This window comes from Hemiscyllium ocellatum, chromosome 33 (assembly GCF_020745735.1).
Source record: "Hemiscyllium ocellatum isolate sHemOce1 chromosome 33, sHemOce1.pat.X.cur, whole genome shotgun sequence".
NCBI classification, from domain to species: Eukaryota; Metazoa; Chordata; class Chondrichthyes; order Orectolobiformes; family Hemiscylliidae; genus Hemiscyllium; species Hemiscyllium ocellatum.
This window is the reverse complement of record NC_083433.1, coordinates 25,050,620-25,074,867: the sequence shown is the minus strand read 5'-3', so window position 1 is coordinate 25,074,867 and position 24,248 is coordinate 25,050,620. Positions and strand designations below refer to the sequence as shown.

At 41.8% G+C, this 24,248-nt stretch overlaps 1 protein-coding gene across 1 annotated transcript in view; it reads right to left on the bottom strand.

Annotated features, from left to right (window-relative positions):
- Positions 1-566: 566 nt before the first annotated feature.
- Positions 567-24,248, bottom strand: part of ift56 (intraflagellar transport 56) — a 101,863-nt gene continuing 78,181 nt past the window's right edge. The window contains exons 14-18 of the mRNA XM_060849149.1: positions 18,811-18,894; positions 15,315-15,384; positions 12,942-13,048; positions 9,475-9,608; positions 567-2,037 (exon numbers count right to left, since the gene is read on the bottom strand). Coding sequence (XP_060705132.1) covers positions 1,926-2,037; positions 9,475-9,608; positions 12,942-13,048; positions 15,315-15,384; positions 18,811-18,894 — 507 coding nt within the window. The 3' untranslated portion in view covers positions 567-1,925. The remainder of the gene's footprint in view (positions 2,038-9,474; positions 9,609-12,941; positions 13,049-15,314; positions 15,385-18,810; positions 18,895-24,248) is intronic.

Here is a 24,248-nt window from a genome sequence, read left to right as displayed (position 1 = left end):
TCAGGGATGAATGCTCTACAACTTCAAAATTGCCATCCATTATTTTCCATTCTACAGAACAGCTTCGGGATTGGTGAAACTTTCAATCTGTCAGATCGTATACCTTTTTAGTCTAATTCACTGATGTATCATATCTAAACTACCGCTAATTCAATTAACTAGCTGAAAAATTGCTACAAGTTGTTGACTGTCTATATTAAGTTATTATGATCAGAGACCCTCAAAAATCAACACTTGATGGTCATCTCTTTCTGTTCCATCAAGCATACAGTTGACACTGAATTGAAAAGTGCTGTTCAGACATATCTGGTGCTTCTCTCATCTCAGAGCAACAGCCTTTCCTCATTAAGTACATTTTTAAAAAAGCATTCTACATCCCCTTTCAATGGGTGAGTAAACACATTTAATCAATTGTACTTGAGGTAGAGAGATTAAGAGAAAGCTGAGCGGTGGAAGAGGGGGAAAAGTAACTGCTGCTCCACTCCACTGGGATCTAACTGCAGGAGCAGATCCACTCAGAATGAAACATACCCATGTTTGGCAAAAGGAGTGTGTTGCGAGTAAATGCTTTATTTACACAAGAAAATGTACAAGTATGCTAATTATACAAGAATTATGCAAAAACAGACGTGGATACAGAATGCCAATAATCAAACTGCATATTGATATTAACCAGTAAATATTGTTTAAACAATTTTTATGTATAAAGGTTCACCTTGAGCCACAGACTGGTGTTAGATTTTGGTCCCAAAAGCACAGGACTAGACACCTCGTGCAAATAATTGTTCTTTACAAACATGAACTTGATGGTGAGGCTGAATAGCTTATTCCACCAAGGAGTGGGGCATCACAGTTGAGCCTGATCAATTTACATCTGATAAAATTGTACACACTCTCCAGTGTGGGACACAGGTTAGCAAATTGAAATGTGCTGCCTTGACATGCTCCCTCACTGCATTCCTTATTCCACAGTTCTGAGTGTCAACCTGCTCCTTTGTCTGGCTTCTGCTGCTGCTCTCTAACTGGAAGTCTGCCTACAGCATGTGTTAAAAACAATGACTGCAGATGCTGGAAACCAGATTCTGGATCAGTGGTGCTGGAAGAGCACAGCAGTTCAGGCAGCTTCCAAGAAGCAGCAAAATCAACGTTTTGGGCAAAAGCCCTTCATCAGGAATAAAATTGCCTGACACTTTATTCTTTCTGGACTGGGGGGAGGGGAGAGAAACCATCACCACTGCCTAGCACTGCTCCTGGCAGGAATTCTACATGTGGGTAAACTATATCTGGTTTCCATATGATGGGATCGTTGTTGGGGCATGTTTGCTATTAATCCATAGATTTACTCATCATGTGAGCTTAAACCCAACCAAATAAACAAAGAAGCAAGCAGTTTTGTGACAAAAGTTGCAGGACAGCAGAGCAATAGGTCATTTGAAACTGCAGTTATTTTCTTTGATTGTTACTATTGCATACTCATGTGAAGTGTAGCTTCCGCAACAGAAGTTTAAGGGGATTTTGTAATTTATGAAGCCACTTTTGTCCTGTGTCCTGTTCAGATAACTGGATGCAGAGAATAATATAATAATAGTGGTCAGTAGGCAGTAGATACCTGTATAATTCAACATGCAGACAAAGAAGCTCTCGAAAAAGTCTTTATTCACCGAGAGCAGCAAAGTCACAAAGGGAATTGAAAGTGCATTAAACACGCGGTTTTAATTTTGGTAGATCGTTAACTGCAATCAGTCAGAGAGCAGTAGGCATCTTCCATGGAATGCTGCATTGCATCACTGCACATCCTGACAGCTGTGTGTTGGGGCTGTGCAATAACTACTCACACGTCAGTGAGAGAAACAGAGCCCACCATGAAAAAGGCAGCAGTTCCTTCTGGCCCACACTCCATTTTTTGGTCCTTTTGCTCTGAGCCTTTAAACAGATACCCGATTGTCTTTGGCCCATTTCTTTAAGGTTCGGATTATGTATTCCACCTGAGGATTCCCAGTATTCCGAAGGAGGTGGAGAACTTCTCTCATGGTGTCCCTAGTAAAGAAGCACAATAATTTAGTGAGGTCTGGTCATGAAAAAGAACACATACCATCCCTCCATTGTTCTGTGCTAATCTCTCCTACTGCAGAGGAGGGCAAGAATGGCCACTGGCTAACCCCCCAAAGTATCGATCTAGATCTATAACTCTGATTTCTTGACAGTCCCCAATTTTAATCGCTCCATGCCTACAACTGCCTGGGCCTTTAACTCTCTATGAACCTCACCTCTCTTTATTCCTGAAGTCAGCTTTGGTCATCAGCTTATATAATATGACTTTATTCGGTGTGATGTTGAATTTTGCTTTATAATGTTCCTGGCATCCTTGGATATTTTATTATTGTAAAAATGCTACATGGATATAACTTGCTGCTGCAATTGTAACAAATGGAAATCTACTGGTACTTTGCCCAAGTAGACTTTACCTAATTTTTAAAAAGTTATTCTTGGGATGTGTGTATTGTTGATTGTGTATTTATTGCTCATCCCAAATTTCCCTTGAGATGGTACTGCTGTGCTGCTTTCTTGAAGCACTGTACTCTATGTATTGAAGACAGGCCAACAATGCCATTAGGGAGTGAGTTTCAGGATTGTGACCCAGCAATACTGGAAGAAAGGCGATATACTTCCAAGCAAGGGTGATTAGTGGCTTGGATAGAACTTGCAGTTGGTGGTGTCCCAATGTACCTCATGTCCTTGTCCTTCCAAATAAAAGTGCTCAAGGGCTGTCTAAGAAGCCTAGTCAAATTTATACATTGCTACTACTAAATGTTGGTGATGGACGGATGTTTTTGGATCCGGTGCCAATCAAACAAGTGCTCGTTCTTAGATGGTGTCAAGATACAAGTGTTGTTGGAGTTATTCTTATCCAGGCAAGTGGAGAGCATCTACCTCACTCTGAACTTGCGCCTTACAGATTCTGGACAGGATGTGGGGACTCCCGTGGTGAGTCACTTGTACAGGATTCCTGGCCTCTGATCAGCTCTGTTAGCCACAGTATTTATATGGCTCATCCAGTTCAATTTCTGGTCGATGGTAATCCCAGGATGTTGATCGTGTCGCAGTGATGGTAATACCATCGAATGTTAAGAGATGATGGTTGGATTCTCTCTTGTGAGAAGTGGTCGTTGCCTTGCACTTGTGTGGCACAACTGTTTATGCCACTTTTCAGCCCGAGCCTGGATACCTACTGTCCTGATTTTAACGAGGACTGCCTCAGTATCTGAGGAATTGCAAAATCATCATCAAACATCCCCACAGCTGACTTTATTATGGCAGAATGGTTACTGGTTTGGCCAAGGACATTACCCTGAAAAACTCATACAGGAATATCCAGGAATGGAGATGACTAAACTCCAACAATCACAATCATCTTCCTTTGCGCCAAGTATGACTCCAAACAGTGAAGAATATTCCCAGATTTCCACTGGCTCATCAGATATCATTTGTACTTTATGATTCTAGGTTTGCTCAAGTCAAGCCACACATGGTCAAATCTGGCTTTGAAATCAACTCATACCTCATTTCTGAAATTCTACTTTTTTACCCACATTTGAACCAGGGCTGTAATGATATTAGGTGAAACCCAAACTGGACATCAATGAACAGATTATTGCTAATGATTAAGAGAAGACTAAAGGTGGGGTGGAGGGGAGGGGTTGGTGGGGGAATGTAATTTACTTGGTTTGATTTTTTTCTACTTTTTCTATACAGGACAGACAAGGGCTATTTTCTACATTGTCAGGAATTTCTCAGAGATATAGCTCTATTGCGACAGCTTGGTTAGCAGTGTGGCTAGTTCTGCAGCATGTGTCTTCAGTACTATTGCCAGAAAGTTGTCAGGCCCAAAGCTTTCAGTATTCAGTGCCTTTGTTTTTTGATATCACATGGAATATATTGAACTGGCTGAAGATTTGCACCTGTTATGCTCGGGACTTATGGAGGAAGCATCTACTAGGACTTCTGGCTGAAGATTGTTGAGAGTGCTTCAGCCTTATCCTTGGCAGTGACCTGCTGGGCTCTTCCAACATTGAGGATGGGGATATTTGTGGAGCCTCCTCTTCCAGTGAATTGTTTGATTGTCCAGCATCATTGAAGACTAGATATCGTAGCACTGCAGAGCTTGGATATGATTTGTTGATTGTGAAATCACTTAGCTCTGTCTGTCACTTGCTGTCTTTGCTATTTTGCACTGTAGTGTCATCCTGTTTTGTAGCTTCACCAGATTGACACTTAGTCATTTTTAGATATGCCTGGTGCTGCTCTTGGCATGGTCTCCTGTACTCTTCATTAAACCTGGCTATGATGGTAATGGGAGCATGGGGGATATATCGGGCCATTAAGTTGCAGATTATGTTGGAGTACAGTTCTGCTGCTGCTGATGGCCCACGGTGCCTCATGGATGCCCAGTTTTGAATTGCTAGAAGTCCATCTCATTTGGCTTGATGGTAGTGCCCCTCAACACGATATAAGAATTCTCAACTGTGAAGGCAGGACTTCATCTCTACAAAGAGTGTGCAGTGGTCACTCTTACTTTCATGGACAGATTTATCTTTGACAGGCAGATTGGTGACAATAATGTCAAGTTTGCTTATGTCCCTTGTTGGTTCCCTCATCACCTACTGCAAATCCAGCAATGTCCTTTGGAACTGAACAAGTCTGTTCAGTAGTGCTGCTACTGAGCTACTCTTGATGGTGGACATTAAAATCCCCAAACCAGGGGAGTCTGCATTCTTGCCACCCTCATGGCTTCCTCCAGATGCTGTTCAACATGAAGAATATTAGCCTGGGTGATAGAACATGGTAATCAGCAGGAAGTTTACTTGTTCATGTTTGACCTGACGCCATGAGATCTCATGGGGTTAGAAGTCATTGATAAGGATAGCTAGAGCAACTCCATCCTGTCTATATACCACATTGCCATCTAGGATCTGTCATGCCATTGGGACAGGATATAAGCAGGGATGGTAATGGCAGTGTCTGGGACATAATCACACTCTTGGGAGTCATACCTTACAGACAATGAGACTGCTGTTGTTAGTCTCTGAGACAGCTTTCCTAATATTAGCACTAATCCCCAATATTACTAAAGAGGACTTTGCAGAGTTGACTGGGCTATGTTGTGTTGTTATTTCTACTGCCTCTGTCAATACCAGCTGGTCAATCCACTTTCATTTCTTTTTTGAGACTTTCCAGTAATTGTTCTAACTGACAAGGCAATTTATAGGGCAAGACGGTGAACAGGCTACCTGTGCCTCATACTTTGACCTCTATATTCTTTTGTAAAAAACCAACCACCAAAACAATACATGTTCTGCCACTGGTACTTCAATGCATATACCTCATCCAAGCCGTTTTGGCCTTGCGCTTGGTGTGCTCAATCTAAGGTTCTGTGTCCTGGATAACATTCTCAAGAATCTACTTTCAAAACGCTGTGAACATAGAGTCATAGAGATGTACACCACAGAAACAGACCCTTCGGTCCAATCTGTCCATGCCGACCAATATCCCAACTCAATTGAGCATCTTCATATATTACACCGGAGAGGTGGCTCATGCCCCAACAAAAGCTGCCTTCATTATATCATTGATATTATCCTGAAAAAGATTAGTGGTCCTCTGCTCCATCTTTGCCTGATGCATTCCCCGTTCTGCTTGGTTGACATGGTTGCCTGACTTGCATATAATTCATAAGAAATCAGATAGTGTTCCAGAGTGACAGTCTGGATGATTGCCCACCTCCCTCACACCAGCCTGAAATGCTGAGATTAATTGCAGTAGCCTATTGCTACCTTGATTGAAACCAAATTGGGGCAGCATGGTGGCTCAGTGGTTAACACTGCTGCCTCACAATGCCAGGAAGCAGGGTTCAATTCCAGTCTTGAGTGACTGTGTGTATGGAGTTTGCACATTCTCCCTGTGTCTGCATGGGCTTCCTCCAGGGACTCCAGTTTCCTCCCACTATCCAAAGATGTGCAGGTCAGGTGAATTGGCCATGCTAAATTGCCCATAGTGTTAAGGGATCTGTAGGTTTGTTGCATTAGTCAGGGGTAAATGTAGGGGAATGGGTCTTGGTGGGTTAGTCTATGGATGTTGGTGTGGGCTTGTTGGGCCGAAGGGCCTGTTTCCACACTGTAAGGATTTTATGATTCTAATTACATCAACCCAAAATGTTATATTCTAGACAATAACACAGATGAAGTCATTCAGCCCAGCATGTCTGTTGATGGTCCTTTAAATTAGCTTTATTTCCCCACAACTCTTTAAAAAAAAAGTGGAAAAGAAACTTTTACAAAATTACTATAGATTCTGCTACCTCAACCTTCTGACAGAACATTCCAGATTTTAACAAGTTGCTGTATTTTAAAAAATATAATCTTCCATCTGTTCCTTTTGCCAATTATTTTAGATCCTTGGCATCTCACTCTGACCTTCCCGCTCAAAACTCCTCAAAATTTCAAACACCTGTTAAATCTCACCTTGATTTTCTTAGTCCCAAGATAAAGCAATCCCATTTTCTCCGGTATCTCTCCATAATTGAAATTGCTCAATCCAAGAGATTTACCCTGATATTGCTCTGTTTAAATGGGTCTGCCACTCATTGGATGAATTGACTGAGCTGTCAGGTACACTACAATAAATCTTGTGTTACTTTGCACTTTATTTCCTTTGTTGGAGCTTCCTTGACAGGTCATCATACCAGAGGTGAATGTTCATGCACACAATCTGCTGCCCCACCATTCTTGCTCTATAATTGGCTGCTGGGAGGTTACAAGAAAGCTAGCCTGACTTTTACTTTGCTTGGATGGAATGGCGTGGGTTTGGTGTTTAGCCAATGCCTGTGTCAAGCTTCAAGAAGTACAGCAAAAACAAAATCCACTGCTAGCAAAGAATCATGGGAAGGAACATACAGTTCGAGTTCCAGCCAAACATTCAGTAGTTTTATCTGTCACAAAGAGAACACTGATGGTCAGTGATAAAAAGATTTAGTGTCAGAGTGGGAGCGCCTGCAAGCGAATTTCCCACACCACTGACTGCCTGATCCAAGTTTTCCTGAGCAGGAGTCAGCAAGAAAAGCCTGACGTGGGAAGGAGTTAAATCTCTCAGAGAAACCATTCAGCCAAACAGATGGGTTAGCACTGAGGTGTGCTGGGCAAGACCTGTTGCCAGAAAATTCCACTTTGAACATATACAAAAATGATGGCTCCATCAAGCCTGGTGCAAACTCATGATGGCTCTGGCATTAAGTACTTCTTACTCTGTACATCTCACTCTCAGCCATCAGCTCTCACAGCCATGCAATGTCCTGGGAGACAGAAAAATAAAAACAGAGAAAAACACAAGAGAATTCCTTTCCCAGCCCTTGGTGGTTTGAAGAACACAATAAATGTACCATACCACAACTCTGGTGTACTGATGGCATAACAACATTGCCTGCATTCACTGCCCCAGGCAAACAAGTTGCAGCAGAATAACTGCTGTGAGAAAGAGATTCACCCACCATCTGTTCAACCCTTAACTCTCATCCAAATCACAGGAAGGTCAGAGTATAAAGCAGTGCCAAGGAGACCTACATTAGATAACAGAAGGAGCACATTCAGATAAAAGGGAATAAATGTGTGGAACAATCTGTCTGGCAAGCGATAGAGTGAATGCATGAGGGAGATAAGTTACTAAGAGTCAAAATAGTACTTTTCATCTTTGTCCATTAGGAACTTAATTTTGAGAGACTTTTTTAAAAAACTGTTCACTTCTGAACAGATCGGATCTAATAAAAAGACAAAGTGCTGGAGAAGCTCAGCAGGTCTCACAGTATATGTGGAAAGAGAAACAGAATTAATATTTTGAGTCTTCTTTTGATTTAAAAATGCTAATTAGAATGATTATTACTGGACTCCTCTCAAATGTGTAACTCTGGTTCTGCTTAAAGCAGCGGTGGGCCTCCCATGTTGTGTCATGACAGCAACTAACCACTTACTGTTATTAACTCAGTTGCATCACAGGCTGCTTGCAACTGTAAGAAGTCACCAAACCAGATAGTATCATTGGCACTGACTTAAAAAGACTATTACATAAAAAGCAATACAGTTGAGCAATGGGAGGCATGGGAGTAGTGCCTAGACTAACTACATGCTTTGAGTGGAAAGGAAAGGCATCAAAGCTTGAATTTCAGGGATGACTAAAGAAATCAGGGTTAAAATTAAAAATTCAAAAGGAAGCTCATGATTCATAAGTGTCAAGAATCAAGAGGGAAGCTGAGAAGGAATAAAGGAGGGGCAAAAGAATTCATAAGGATATTTTACATTGATCCCAGCAAGATGATGAGATACTGGTTCAACTTTTCATCCAAAAGATAGCAACTCTAATAATACAGCACTCCTTAGCACTTCACTGAAGTATCAGCAAAGATTGGATTAATGAGTAAGATAACAGCAAACTTCAGGAGGTCAAAGGCTTTTGAAATAGGCAGACACATGACAGATCAAATATAATTTAGAGATTCAGTATTTTTAGCTGTCACAAAGAGAACACTGATGGTCAGTGATAAAAAGAATTAGTGCCAGAGTGCAAGCGAATTTCCCACACCACTGACTACCTGATCCAAGCTTTCCTGAGCAGGAGTCAGCAAGAAAAACCTTACGTGGGAAGGAGTTAAATCTCTCAGAGAAACCACCCAGCCAAACAGATGGGTTAGCACTGAGGTGTGCTGGGCAAGACCTGTTGCCAGAAAATTCCACGTTTAACATATACAAAAATGATGGCTCCATCAAGCCTGGTGCAAACTCATGATGGCTCTGGCATTATAGCACTTCTTACTCTGTACATCTCACTCTCAGCCATCAGCTCTCACAGCCATGCAATGTCTTGGGAGACAGAAAAATAAAAACAGAGAAAAACGCAAGATAATTCCTTTCCCAACCCTAAGTCCTAAGTGATACGTTTTAGGAGGAACATTTTGGGAGTGAAGGGATCAACAAAGGGGCGGGGGACTGAAAAAAAGGAATATTTTAATCAAGCGGATTATTTGATAAGTCGGTGGAAACACGCCCAATATTAACTTTCAAAGAGGCATTGCATATATTAAGAATTTTGCAGAAACATGCATAAGGGGTGGGATTAATTGGGTAGCTCTTTTAAATGGCTATTACAGACACAATACACCAGCTGAATTCCTGTGCTGTATGAGTGGATAATAACCTGACAGGCAGCAAGAATTTAAAGCACACTAGAGGATTTCACAATCATTGTAAACAGCCATGTTTATAATGGACAATTGACAACATGTGATCAGCCTAGGTGTTACAAATCTGTCAATCATTATTTACATGGCAGGAAGCCTTCTACAAAACATAGAGCAGTTCCTACAGCTCTGTTAGTTTCTAACACACAAATACGCAAGTGTTTGAAATAAACCTTGTTCCTGGAGATACTCACTTTGGTTCCCGGCCCGCTAAAATCATTTGAAAAATCCCAACACACGCTCCACGTTTTCCTTCCCAGTACTCCGGATTTGGATCCAGGCGCTCAAGCACATCAAAAGCTTTTGCAGCATAGTAGAACTGTCCCATCTGAAAGGAAAAAGATATTACAGCTGAAGTCTATTGAATTCACCAGTTTAAATTTGATTTAACAAAATACATTTATTTTTTGAAGCTTGTCACTTTCACTAAATCTGTTAGGATTGAATTTTTTTTAAATGACAAAGGGAAGAGAATTTGCATGGGACCCACAGTACAGAAATAATCTATTTGGCCCATACGTCCCTGCTGGTTTTTATACACCAAATGAGTGTTCACCCAGTCTAATATCCTGTATGTGGCTGCAATTCCAGATTATTTCTCTAGTCAATGAAAACCAACATCAGGAACAGGACATGCAGTCAGTATTGCTGTTGGCTATGCTCTCAGTATCAAGGCTGTGTCAGTGCTGGGTGGTGGGACTCACACCTCAATGTATTAAAATGTAGATTAAGAGATGATCAAAATTTAAACAATTTTTGCGTGAATAAAGTGGAGGAGCATTAACTGATGGCAATGTTGATTGTATAAAGAGAGTCTTACAACGAAAGGAAGCAAACAGCATAAGCAGCAAGTGATAGACAGGGCTAAGCCATTCCACAATCCATGGATCAGATCTGCTTAGGCACTGCAGTCCTGCCACATCAAGCTATGAATTGTGATATGCAATTAAACAACTCATTGGAGGAGGTGACCCCACAAATATCCCCATCTTTAATAATGGGGAAGGCTAACACATCAGTACAAAAGATAAGGCTGAAGCATTTGTCATAATTGCCAGCTGGAAGTGCAGAGTGAAAATGATCCATCTCAGCATCATTGGTGTCAGTCTCCAGCTAATTCAATTCACTCTATAGGATATCAAAGAACAGCTGAAGGCATTGGATATTGCAAAAGCTATGAACCTGATAACTATCTGGCAATAATGCTTGAGAAGTGTGTTCCAGAACTTGCCATATTCGCAGCCAAAGGTATTCCACTATAGTTCAATATTAGCATTTATCCAACAATACGGAAATGTCAAATACCTGTATACTAAAGCTGGACAGATCAAGCCTGTTACCACACTATCAATTTACTCTTGATTGCGAATAAAGTGATGGCATTTTCCTTCTGCAATTGCATCAAGCACCACTGGCTTAACAGTACACTCTGCACAGCTATAGCCTTGGTCCTGATTTGGGGGCGAGTTGGTGCGGTGCGTGTGTGCGTATATAGTAAAAGTGGAGTCAACAGAAACCTCTTCACTGTTTGGAGTTATATCTAGCACAAAGGAATATAGTTGTGGCAGTTGAAGATCACTCATCTCAGCTTCGAGACATCTCTGCAGAAGTTTCCTTAGGCCCAAAACCCAACCATCTTCTGCTGTTTCAGCAATGATGTCCTCTCTATAAGGTGACAACTGGGAATGTTCACTGATGACTGCAGAATGTTTATACTATTTGTGACTCCTCAGATTCTAAAGAAGTCCATTTCCAAATACAGTGGACACTTAGACAATATCGAAGCTTCGGCTATCAAGTGGCAAGAAACATTACTTAAGTGTCAGGCAATGAGCATCTCCAATAAGAGATGATCTAACCATCACCTTTCTGGATCCCCTCTCACCAACATCCTAGAGGGTTTCCATTGACTAGAAACTCACCAACAACATTCAAGAAACTTGACATCATCCAGGACAAAGCAGCCCCTCTCATCGGCAATACATCTTCAATCATTCACTGTCTCCACTGCGATGAACTATAACAGCATTGAATACCATCTAGAAATGTACTGGAGAAATTCACCAAGGCATCACCGACAGCACTTTCCAAATCCACAATCAATATCTGGGCAGGAGAATGGGGTTGAGAAACATATTAGCTATGATTGAATTGTGAGGCAGATCCAAGGGCCAAAAGGCCTGATTCTGCTCCTATATTTTATAGTCTTATGGGGTCAGTTGATAGAGTGAGATGCGTTGGTTCCAATTTAAATGCACCAATATACAGCCTCAGATCACATAAGCTGCATCCTTCAATCCAACAAGAAGTCTATGACTCTTCAGTCCAGGAGGATGCAGAACTTTGGCAGAAAGATGCTCTTGTTGGCACAGCAGTAAGTAGATCTTGGGTGGCCTCACAATTCAGTGATGAGCATCCATGTGCTACTCCAGGCTACTTAGGTAAGACACGAGGTCTTCTTCCCCAAGGACAGCAGAAGACCTCTCTGCCTAACCAAGGAAATCTGGACAGAGAAGGTCGACAAATTTGCAGTCATCCAGCGAAAGTGGTAACACTGCCTCAAGTAAATCAATGGCTTCTTCCACTCAACAAGGTAAGTACCACACTTCAGTTCCCCAAAGACAGCAACTAGAAAGCGGGTGAGGCAGGAGTATGGCTGCTGGTGTGGGAGGGCTCACCACGTAGTTAGAAATAGGTTGAGGCTACATTCTCCCATTGGATAGGAATAACGCCTTTGTCAAAGGGCATAAGCTTGGTACTGATGATCCTTGCAAACAGCATTTACAAGCAGCTAGCACACAAGCTGAATAGGCATACTGGGTGACAAACATCACTCTTTCACATTTCCACCTCCAAGATTAGCAGGGTCCCAATCCTGCTGCCCACGAAGGAGGTAGTTTCTAGAATTTGCAGGGTACCTCAACAGATACTTGGCTGTAGCTGGTGAGACAGCAGTTCAGTTACAAGACGTAAGCTTAATGACCAACTATGAGGAGCTACAGGTGAGCATAGGATGTAGTGCATCTGTGTTCTCCAATGTACATACCTCAATCCAAACAGCATTCGATTCTGTAGATCCTATCTGAATGGGAGAAAATTGCTGATCCTTTTATTCTCCCACCAAGGTCAAGCACAGGACGGAACTGCTATTTCTGGGGGGACATGTAGGGAGGAGCAATGTCCTGAGGGGTGCAGTGACATTTTATCCCCCAGTATAATCCAACAGTGGAAATAATTTCATCTCAGTGAGTATAGATCACAAGTTTCCACCTATTGTTGATGGCTCTTTGGCAGTGCAGGAGTGTCACAGTCACATCAAGGGCTGGTTACAGGCAACAATGGCATGTGTGGCTATATTTTGCACATTCTAGAAGTACCAGGTCTTAGAGGAAAGGGGTCAAAACTCAAGCAGAGATCAATGGCATTAGTGCAGGTTGAAATTGAAGTTTATTTGGTCAGATGGGTGCGGTGCAAAGAGACGTCAATATCAAGTGTGCATGTGTGTCTGTAGATTGATAAAATATCTATAAGAGTTGGACATACCCAAACAAATATCAAAACTCAGTTTTGAATTTCTGGAAGTTTTGCAAAAGTAAATTTGAACTGTTTGTTACTGGAATCCATTGGGCACTAATTGTTCCTTACATCCTGTCACAGTTACCTTGTAGCAGTCATTAGCCAAGAGCTGCAATAGACTGAAGGATTCTCCTGATGTCTCCATCTTCAAATAAAGCTCCCATGCCAGGCGGGGCTTCTTGTTCATGATATCTGTGAAGGTGGAAAAAACATAGTGGCAACTTTTGACATGCACTCAGTACCAGGACTTTAAACAAACATGAAAATTGGCAAAGTGGGGATTGGAACATTAAGTTTACTGCATAAATGAGATAATTCTCATGTGACAGAGAATTTCCTTCAAAACTATCCCCAGTGATTTTGAGTGTATTCAAATTAAATATCACAAATGCACAGAGGAACAAGGGATCACTTAGATCTATTTAGTTAGTCATTGTCACTTGACCCTTTCTTAGAAGGGTAACATAAACATTAAACTTCAGACTCTGGTCAATGTTTCACAATATGGTTCTAATCTAAGATCACATCACCTCTGCAGTAGAGAAAGCACTAATCAGTCCATTATGCCCTTGCTAACCCTGTGAGACTGCTATTTATTCAATCTTCTTCTGCATCCTCCCTTTGAATTACTCATGTTTTGACAACTTGTAAGACAGACTTCAAGATGATACAAGGAGCTTCTTTCTGTCCCCTGCATCATACTCACAGAAGAGCTGATTGAGAGGATGCAGAAAGGTGCCAGTTAGAAGGCAATTTTCCATCTGCTTGTGACTAGGGAATATATTGGGAGTATTTGCTATTAGCATATCACTGAAGGCACTGATTAGCAGTTTGGGGCATTTGATGAGCAACTTGCCCCAACAATGGGGAAATGTCTCAAGCTTCTGGTTTGAGTCTGCTGAATCACAGAAACCAGAGAGGTCAAAGCGAAGTTAGGTAAGGGCATTTTGTGACCTCTAAAATTCACCATATGCATCTCTCAACTAGGGAAGACAGCATTCAGCCTCCTGCTCTGGATGGAGTCGTTCCCTAGAAGTTCCCACTGAGAGAGTGCTATGAGCTCTCTCTCAATTGTACCACTTGACTACAGGCAATCCCTGGGTTGCAAACAGATTTTGTTCCAGAGTCTGGTTGCAAATCAATTTGTATGCAAATCAGAATATTAAAGGATATTCAACAATAGGAAGGATGTGGAAGTATTGGAAAAAGTGCAGAGGAGATTTACCAGGATGTTGCCTGGCCTGGAGGGAAGGTCTTATGAGGAAAGGCTGAGAGACTTGGATCTGTTCTCACTGGAGAGAAGAAGGCTAAGAGGGGATATAATAGAGACACACAAGATGATTAGAGGATTAGATAGGGTAGACAGTGAATGTCTCTTTCTGAGGACGATGACATCAGCTTGTATGAGGGGGCACAGCTACAAATTAAGGGGTGATAGATTTAAGACAGATGTCAGAGTCAGGTTCTTTACTCAGAGAATGGTACTGTCGTGGAATGCCCTGCCTGCCAATGTAGGTTAACTCAGCCACATTAGGGACATTTAAATGATCCTTGGATAAGCACATGGATGATGATGGGATAGTGTTGGGGGATGGGCTTAGATTAGTTCACAGGTCGGTGCAACATCAAGGGCTGAAGCGCTGTAAAGTTCTATGTTCTAATATTAAAAAGGATGCTCAACAAAAGATCAACCTGCATAAACATGTATCGAGGCTACATTGTTTTGCATGGCGAAACACCTGTTAATACCGAGCAAGTTTTAGTTTTGGCTCAGTCAGGAACTGACCAAATAAAAGTTCACTATTGATAAATGAAGGCAAAAGTAACCAACACTAGAGAGATATGAAGGCAGTGTAATTCTTCAAAATGACTGCACTTTTCAAACAGTTTAGATTAGATTATTTACAGTGTGGAAACAGGCCCTTCGGCCCAACAAGTCCACACCGACCCTCCAAAGAGCAACCCACCCAGACCCATTCCCCTACAATTACCCCTTCACTTAACACTACGGGCAATTTATCATGGTCAGTTCACCTAACCTGCACATTTTTGGACTGTGGGAGGAAACCGGAGCACCCTAAGGAAACCCATGCAGGTACAGGGAGAATTTGCAAACTCCACATAGACAGTTGCCTGAGGCGGGAAATGAACCCAGGTCTCGGGGCACTGTGAGGCAGCAGTGCTAACCACTGTGCCACCGTGCCGCCCATATTATGGAGCTTCAAAATAAATACAAAAAAATGTAAATACTCAGCAGGTCAGGAAGTATCTGTGGAGAGAAACAGTTATCCTTTCAGATCAATGACCCGTCATCACTAATCAATCTGACATGTTAACTCTGTTTATCTCCACACATGCTGCCAGAACTTCTGGGTACTTGCAACATTTTTTTTTGTTTTCATTTAAGTATTTCAATATGTATAAGGTTTTGTTTTTGTAGTCATGGAGCTCTACTTACAGCAACGGGCCAGCCAGCTGAGGTAAATGTAGTCATTCTTCAGCTTCTCACTCTGAATCAGCTGAAAAACCTATTAATTTTAAAGAAGTACGAAGTTCACAGAGAAGAAATGCTGTATTAGTAAATTCTGTGTATCAAGCCATGCACAACAGCAAGATACCAGGTTCAGTGGGTGACTTGTGTTGAGTCATCTCATGCAGTAAGGGTACACTTGGACTCACTGAGCTCATCTAAGGAGCAGCAAGAACAACTACTGTCAGAACATTCAGTCGCTATCCAGTGATTCTTTCTGGAAAGCTCACATGTGTGAATGTCAGAGTTCAAATGTGATTTGTTTCATGGTCAAAATATCTAATTCTCACAATGAAGAATACCAGCTGAGTAAAATGCTAAAGGAAACAATGACATAAACTGATTCAAAACGAGAAAGTGAAAAGGGAAACAAAACCCCAACTTCTCCAGCCAGATACTTGAGGTCAAAAGCAACCTACAGCTTCCTCAGTTCAGCAAGAACAAAATACCATGGACAAGTGATGGTTCAATTTGAATGGTTCAAACTGAACAAAGGGTTGAACATAAATCTACAGATCTCCGTAAGGAAGTTTTTTTGATTGAACTCTGCAGTATTCTATTACATTTATTTATTAAGTATTGGTAATGAGCTTGTATGACATCAGGACTCCTTTTGATGCTATTTGATAAGTGATCACTGCAAATAGCAAGTTTAAATTTGAGGATCCCAGATAGAAGCTGAAAATCCACAATGCAAGACATCAATAAGATTCAAAAGACAGGCAGAAAATGCAGTCAATTAGTAACAGTGATGACAAAAGATTAAACTTGAGGTTTAAAAACTGGTATACCATGAGAGCAACTGTAGAGTTTTCAGGTCTTGAGGAAAGAAGAGTTAAGCTAAGAAACCAGAACAACAGGTGATGGTATCATCAGAGAGAGAGAGTGAAGTCTGAAACAAGATCTAATTAAAGTTAACAGGAACAAAAAAAGACAGATTAAACTGACACTGAGATTGTGATCAAACCAAAAGATAATGGGTAGGAGCTAGGAAAAGATCTGCTCCTGAATATCATGTCTAAGAATGTGCTTATGGGGATGCTGTTAAAAGAGCCTTCAGAGATTCAGCTTTTGATTGCTGCCATTGGCGTTGCCATTTTTAAATTTGCGTTGAAGAACGCAGTTGGGCTGTGATATAAAACTAATCCTCCAACTAAAAAGACAAGATTTCATCAAACAAGACTGGATGTACAGAACAGACAATTCACTAGGATGCTGTGGAAGCAAGTTCCAGCTTGTAAATATTAAATTCTAGATGAACAGAAGTCTTAAATACCTGATTAATGAGATATCACATCAGTACAACAGAAACTCCCAAATGTTTCACAGAGCTAAAGGAATTTACAATAAAGCTGATATGAACTGTGTGGTTTGTTTATTCATGCAGCTGAATATTTTATAATTGCATGCAAGAGGCATTCCCAAAAATTCTAAAGAATTTAAAAGGAATTTTAAAAAAAATTCTGAACCTATATCATGGCTTATGCAATACAAACACAATTGCTATAAAGTTAAAAATCACACAACACCAGGTTATAGTCCAACAGGTTTAATTAGAAGCACTAGCTTTCGGAGCGCTGCTCCTTCATCAGGTGGTTGTGGAGTACACAGTTGTAAGACACAGAATTTATAGCAATTGTTATTAAAGGTGGTGTATAAATACAAGTTGACAATTTTGTAAATCAATGATGGTAGTTGTTTTACAAAGATTTTGGTAATCTGCCCTAATGTCTCCTGATCTGACCTGGCTCAGTGCCAGTTGCCAGTGATTTATACTCCTGTCAACTGCCTGAGGATACTTTACCACTTTAAAGTCACTATATCAATGCAAATTGATGCTGGGGTTGGTTCAAGTTTAGCAGTCAATGCCTTCAAGAGAAGAAGATTAGTGAGAATCAGCCATTTTCTTCAGGGTATACAGAATGAACAACCCAAAGATCAAAATCCAAACTTCTACCATCTTGGAGGAACCTGGTTTAAATTGCTATTTCTACTACTTCCTCAAGTTGCTAACTGTGACAGAATTTACTGCTCTTGATTTGGTATTCATCTACCACTCAGGCAACAGCGCATTTCAAATCTCCAAGCCCAGACAGAATTTAAACAGGGGACATCAATGAGGAAGGAGAACAAATGGGAGCAGGTGGAGTTGGAGTCCCACACATTATCTGGTCAGCTCCCCTGCATACAAATCAGTGGAAAGTAAAACAGGGCTGAATATTTTAGGGACAGCCATTCTAAGGATTACCCTTTTTTACATCTGTACCGAAGCTCAAAGTTCTGCTGATATATATTGAGGAGAAAGTGAGGACTGCAGATGCTGGAGATCAGAGCTGAAAATGTGTTGCTGGAAAAGCGCAAGTCAGGCAGCATCCAAGGAGCAGGAGAATCGACGTTTTGGGCATGAGCCCTCCTGAAGAAGGGCTCATACCTGAAACGTTGATTCTCCTGCTCCTTGGATGCTGCCTGACCTGATATATATTGATGCTAGGAAGTAATTTTTAAAAAAATCTTGATCAATAGCTGGAACAGGTTTGCCAGGAAGAGTGTCTGAAGCAAAGATGTGGGATTCAATTAACCAATTGAACAAGAATTCAATGTCTCAATCAAAAGTATTTTGTAAACACAGGATTAAAACAGCAAATGGACATTTTCAATGATCATATCGCCTAAGAATCCCTGGCAGCGAAATCTTGGAACTGAGATGATTACCTCTAGCAATAATAATATTTTTTGTGCTTGCTATGACACCAACGAATCAAGAGCATTCCCCCCATTTGAGTTGTAATTTACTGCTCATTTTTCTGAAAAGGAATATATTCAGGAGAACCTCTCTAAGTTTTTATGAAAAAATACACAACTTCTATAAACAACTCTAGGAGCTGTGGAACAGGACTAGTTTCTAAGTAACTGCCCTGTCTGTAGAGAAAGCAATAAGAATCACTCTCTTCAAGCTAGTCTTTAAATCTCAGGAAACAGTGATATCTGTGCTGTAGCTTCTCAGGTTCCTATCATTTATGTTGGAGCTCACAGACTTGCCCAAAATCATCCCTCTTACTTATCTAGCTGTTTCAAAGTGTTTTTGATGGTGGTGGGAGTCACCAGTCAGCTGTGATGGAAGAAGGGTGTCCCATTGGTGTCAAAGAATAATTAAAGCTAAATTTAGCATACTGATCAGTTATATATGCCCTGAACCAATAGCGCATGTTGTTCAGAGAAACATATTGCACAGGGAAGCCCATTTATTTTTCCTTGTTAATAGCATGATTATTGCTAATGTGGTTTAGTGTGGATTTAGAATATTTGTAATATATTCATCCTCCCAAAGAGATCCCAGCTACTCTAAAGGGAGGCCTGTGGAATCTCTAGAATTGTAACTCAAATTACAAAGCAAGATTGCAGCTCAAGTTCCTGAATGACTTACCTCCTCAGCCTCTTTGAAGTTGCCAACAGCTGCTTTTGCCTGTGCATAGTTGAAGTTAAAGAGGTCATCATTATAGAAGTAACTCTGTTTAAAAAAAAGAAAGAGTGGGTCATATTGTGCAGGCTCTTAATATAACACAGGTAAAAAATGAGGTCTGCAGATGCTGGAGATCACAGCTGCTGGTTAAAGCACAGCAGGTTAGGCAGCATCCAAGGAATAGGAAATTCGACATTTCGGGCATAAGCCCTTCATCAGGAATATAACACCACAACTAAGACAAAGTGAACCCAGTTTTCTGTTCACAGAATAAATGCTATTGAAAATCAGGTGGCTGAAGAGATTAAATCTCCCCCTCATCCTGCAAAACACTCAATGTATTTTCTGAACATGCTATTTTCTTTTATCTTCAGATCTTTCTTCCATCACACCTACTTCATGAGTGCTGTCCTCCCAAGCCAGTTCCACAAGATCTGCATGTTAATATTGATTTTCCCTTTGCTCATCCATCTGCTTGTGGGAGGTGGAATATCTTCCTTCCTTCACCACCTTGGGCAACTGTCTGTAGTGTTTACACATTCTCCCTGTGTCTGTGTGGGTTTCCTCCGGGTGCTCCGGTTTCCTCCCACAGTCCAGAGATGTGCAGGTTAGGTGAATTGGCCACGTTAAATTGGCCCTAGTGTTAGGTGGATTAGTCAGGGGTGGGTTTCTTTCTGAGGATCGGTGTGGACTTGTTGGGTCGCAGGGCCTGTTTCCACACTGTAGGTAATCTAATCTAATCTGTGCTATACCGTGATGGTCTACTGTTCAGTCCTATTCTATGCAAACATGCCAATGTGTCAAAGAGTGCATCTGTTAACAGCTGCTCCTCATTCTCAGAGAGATGGTAGTCTACTGTTTTGGGAAAAAGTCCAGGGCTTGTTCCCCACTTTGATTTAGAGGTTTAAATTATGGATTGATAGAGTGGAAATAAAGCCTCATTCCAAACTGAAATTCAGGTTATTGGCAACAAGTGCTACCATTTAAGTGCAATCAGAACACTTTATCACTGTTGTGAGCCCATTATCAGTTAGGACCTATCCCAATTCATAACATAGCTTGTGAAGACTGCAATCCCTTTACACACAATATGAAAACTGGAGGATACAGAGCAAGGCATATTCACAATCATTTCCAATATGAAAGGAAAACATCTCCAAGAAAGACTAGTATTAGTTTTTGATCAAGCAACCTATAAATCTTGTTCTTCACTAATTATTCAGATGGAACTGTGCTCAGTGGCACAGTAAATTGCTGCTATGACCTGATGAAACTTACCACTCAGCTGAATGATGCTTCTAGCTGGTGATTAGATTAGATTAGATTACTTACAGTGTGGAAACAGGCCCTTCGGCCCAACAAGTCCACACCGACCCGCCGAAGCGCAACCCACCCATACCCCTACATTTACCCCTTACCTAACACTACGGGCAATTTAGCATGGCCAATTCACCTGAATTCAAAAAAGTAATTCAATTCACCTGACCCGCACATCTTGAATGGTGGGAGGAAACCGGAGCACCCGGAGGAAACCCACGCAGACACGGGGAGAACGTGCAAACTCCACACAGTCAGTCGCCTGAGTCGGGAATTGAACCCGGGTCTCAGGCGCTGTGAGGCAGCAGTGCTAACCACTGTGCCACCGTGCCGCCCACAGCCACCATGCTGCCCACAATGGTGATGCATTACTTCAGAAAGGAAGGAATAAAGAGGAAAGATAACCTCAAACCAATCTTAATAGGACACACCAAACCATGAATTTTATTTATTATTCCTACATTACAGCAGTAACTGCATTTAAAAGTAATTCAATAACTGCAAAATACTTTGGGATGTCCTATGGTTGTGAAAGGTCCTATACAGAGGAACCTTGATTATCCAGCATGCAAGTATCCAGCAATATTGCAAGGTCCCGATGCTTGGCTAAACTATGTTAAGCAGCATTCAATTATCTGGAATTCGATTAACCGAACTAAATACTCTCTGCCTGTGTCCTTCGGAAAATTGATGTTCCTCTGTATATTGCTACATAATAGAGGCGTTCAAGATGGCAACGTCATTTTTCAAGGGCAATTTGAGGTGGATAATAAGTGTTGTCTTCACTAATGACATGCATGTCCATGACAGATAAAACTAACAGAAATGTGTGATGCATTTTTTTCTTTTTATGAAGGAGCATAAATATAAAATTCAACTACTTATAGCCAGCATGTTTCATGTTAAAGACAGACCTTTGAGTGAATTTTGCACTCATTTTGGGAGCAGCAAAACTGTGGAAAGGAACACTTTCTTATTTTTGACTTTCAGCCTTAGCTTCAAGCACTGTCAAGCAAAGTCAAGATTCACAGCAAAACTTACTCCACTATGCCACAACAATGTACCATCGTCCCAAACTCCGAACAAGATCTTTTCATAGACGAGGCTGGTATTTCACTTACCCAACTGGCTCAGCAGGCTTTTAGCTTCAATTCCTCAGAGTTATGGGCAGTTTTAAGATCTGGTCTTTAAGATCTCGTACTAGGAAATAAACTGGCCTAACTGTATGAGCCATGCCAGACCCCTCAAATATTTTATGAAGGTAGCCTAGATCCGAACTGTTTGTTACTTTAAAGACATAAATGAAGTGGATATTCCAGATGTGTTGCAGCTGGTCAAATTACTTGGCTTTAAGCAAAATAGAATTTATTTAAACATTACAGTTGAAATAAGAACAAAAGAAAATGGAATTTAGAACAACTTAACTATCGGAAAACTTTATCGACCCGATACAGCAACTGAACTAAGGAACTGTTCCAATCCAGTAACATCCCATAAACACACCACTTGGTTAAAAAGGTAAATTGAAACTCAGATTCTTACATGGAGGAGGGAACAATATCCAAAGAAATGTCAAAGAGAAAATCAGTCAGAAATCATTCACTAAAGCTGGCAACCTTTCCTGGACTTCAGCATCTTGTGACTACCACAGCTAAACCAAACTAAAAAAAAACCTGCGGGTAAAAAATGAGGTCTGCAGATGGTGGAGATCACAGTTGAAAATGTGTTGCTGGTTAAAGCACAGCAGGTTAGGCAGCATCCAAGGAATAGGAAATTCGACGTTTCGGGCATAAGCCCTTCATCAGGAATGAGGAGAGTGTGCCAAGCAGGCTAAGATAAAAGGTAGGGAGGAGGGACTTGGGGGAGGGGCGATGGAGATGTGATAGGTGGAAGGAGGTCAAGGTGAGGGTGATAGGCCGGAGTGGGGTGGGGGTGGAGAGGTCAGGAAGAAGATTGCAGGTTAGGAGGGCGGTGCTGAGTTGAGGGAACCGACTGAGACAAGGTGGGGGGAGGGGAAATGAGGAAACTGGAGAAATCTGAGTTCATCCCTTGTGGTTGGAGGGTTCCCAGGCGGAAGATGAGGCGCTCCTCCTCCAGCCGTCGTGTTGTTATGTTCTGCCGGTGGAGGAGTCCAAGGACCTGCATGTCCTCGGTGGAGTGGGAGGGAGAGTTAAAGTGTTGAGCCACGGGGTGGTTGGGTTGGTTGGTCCGGGTGTCCCTGAGGTGTTCTCTGAAGCGTCCCGCAAGTAAGCGGCCCGTCTCCCCAATATAGAGGAGGCCACATCGGGTGCAGCGGATGCAATAGATGATGTGTGTGGAGGTACAGGTGAACTTGTGGCGGATATGGAAGGATCCCTTGGGACCTTGGAGGGAAGTGAGGGAGGTGGTGTGGGCGCAAGTTTTACATTTCCTGCGGTTGCAGGGGAAGGTGCCGGGAGTGGAGGTTGGGTTGGTGGGGGGTGTGGACCTGACGAGGGAGTCACGAAGGGAGTGGTCTTTGCGGAAAGCTGATGGGGAGGGGAGGGAAATATATCCCTGGTGGTGGGGTCCGTTTGGAGGTGGCGGAAATGACGGCGGATGATACGTTGTATATGGAGGTTGGTGGGGTGGTAGGTGAGAACCAGTGGGGTTCTGTCTTGGTGGCGGTTGGAGGAGCGGGGCTCAAGGGCGGAGGAGCGGGAAGTGGAGGAGATGCGGTGGAGGGCATCGTCGATCACGTTTGGGTGGAATCTGCGGTCCTTGAAGAAGGAGGCCATCTGGGCTGTGCGGTGTTGGAACTGGTCCTCCTGGGAGCAGATGCGGCGGAGACGAAGGAATTGGGAATATGGGATGGAGTTTTTACAGGGGGCAGGGATATGGGTGTCATTGGTAAGGGCAGCATATGTTGCCCATCCCTCATTGGTTTTGAACTGATTAGCTTACGAGGTCATGTCAGAGGACAGTTAAGGGTGAACCACATTGTTACTGATTTAGAGTCATATGCAGGCATGGCCAGGTAAGGACAGAACATTTCCATTCCTAACGAATATTACTAAACCAAATGGGGTTTTAAGACCATCAACAATGGCTAGCTGGCAGCCATTAGACAAGTTGTTGAAATTCCAGATTTTCTTTGAATTCAAATTTCACTATCTGCTGTCGTAGGATTGGAACCCTTTTCCTCAGAACATTAGTCTGGGCCCAAGAAAACCACTCCAGTCAGATTACCACGATGTCACCAGTGTTTCCCAAAGTAAAAATTGATGAGGCTCACTTCCTGACTCCTTGATAGTGTTCCCACTGCTGACCACCCAACTACACATCCCGTCCCACATTTGCTAATATCATTGATGTAGTGGTTCTACAAGGTCAGCCAGCTGGACCTTAGAATATGAATTTCATGATTAGACCCGATTAAGCCCTCAGGCCCAAAAGAACTCAATTAGTCCCAATGCTAGACACCAGCTAGCTAGTAAGCTAGACTAAAGGAAACAAAAAAAACCCAAAAGTATGCACCCTCACCCTGAATGCTGGAACTCAAGTTGCAGTTGAAAAGATCAGATCAACAGAATGTCAACCAATGATGAGTTTTGAAATTGACCTCTAAACTAACAATGTCAATGCTACTTTTAAAAAAAACGTTGACTGCAAAGGTCTCAATGTTCAAGAATCTGAAATTCATAGATGAATTTGTTTTTTTTTAAAAATGGACTTGTCTTTTTTGATTTGCCTCATTTCTGCTCTTTGGATATTTGTGCAACATCCACTCATCTTCTATGGAAACTCTCATTCATGCCATTTGTTATCTTAATACTTGCCTATTGCAGTCCTGGCTGGTTTCCCACTTGCTACATATTGTAAACTTGAAATCATCGAAAATTCTATGGCACATAGTCTAAATTGAATCAAGTCCTAATGACCCATGAGCTCTGTACTCACTGACCTTCAGATAAGAAATATTTCAATTTTAAAATGCTCATTTTTGTTTCAAATTCCTCCGTGATCTGACCTCTTCCTATCTCTATAATCTTCTCCAGCTCTATAACCCTCCAAAATTTAGAGTTACTCCATTCTGGTCTTGCAGAATCCCCAATTTTAATCACTAT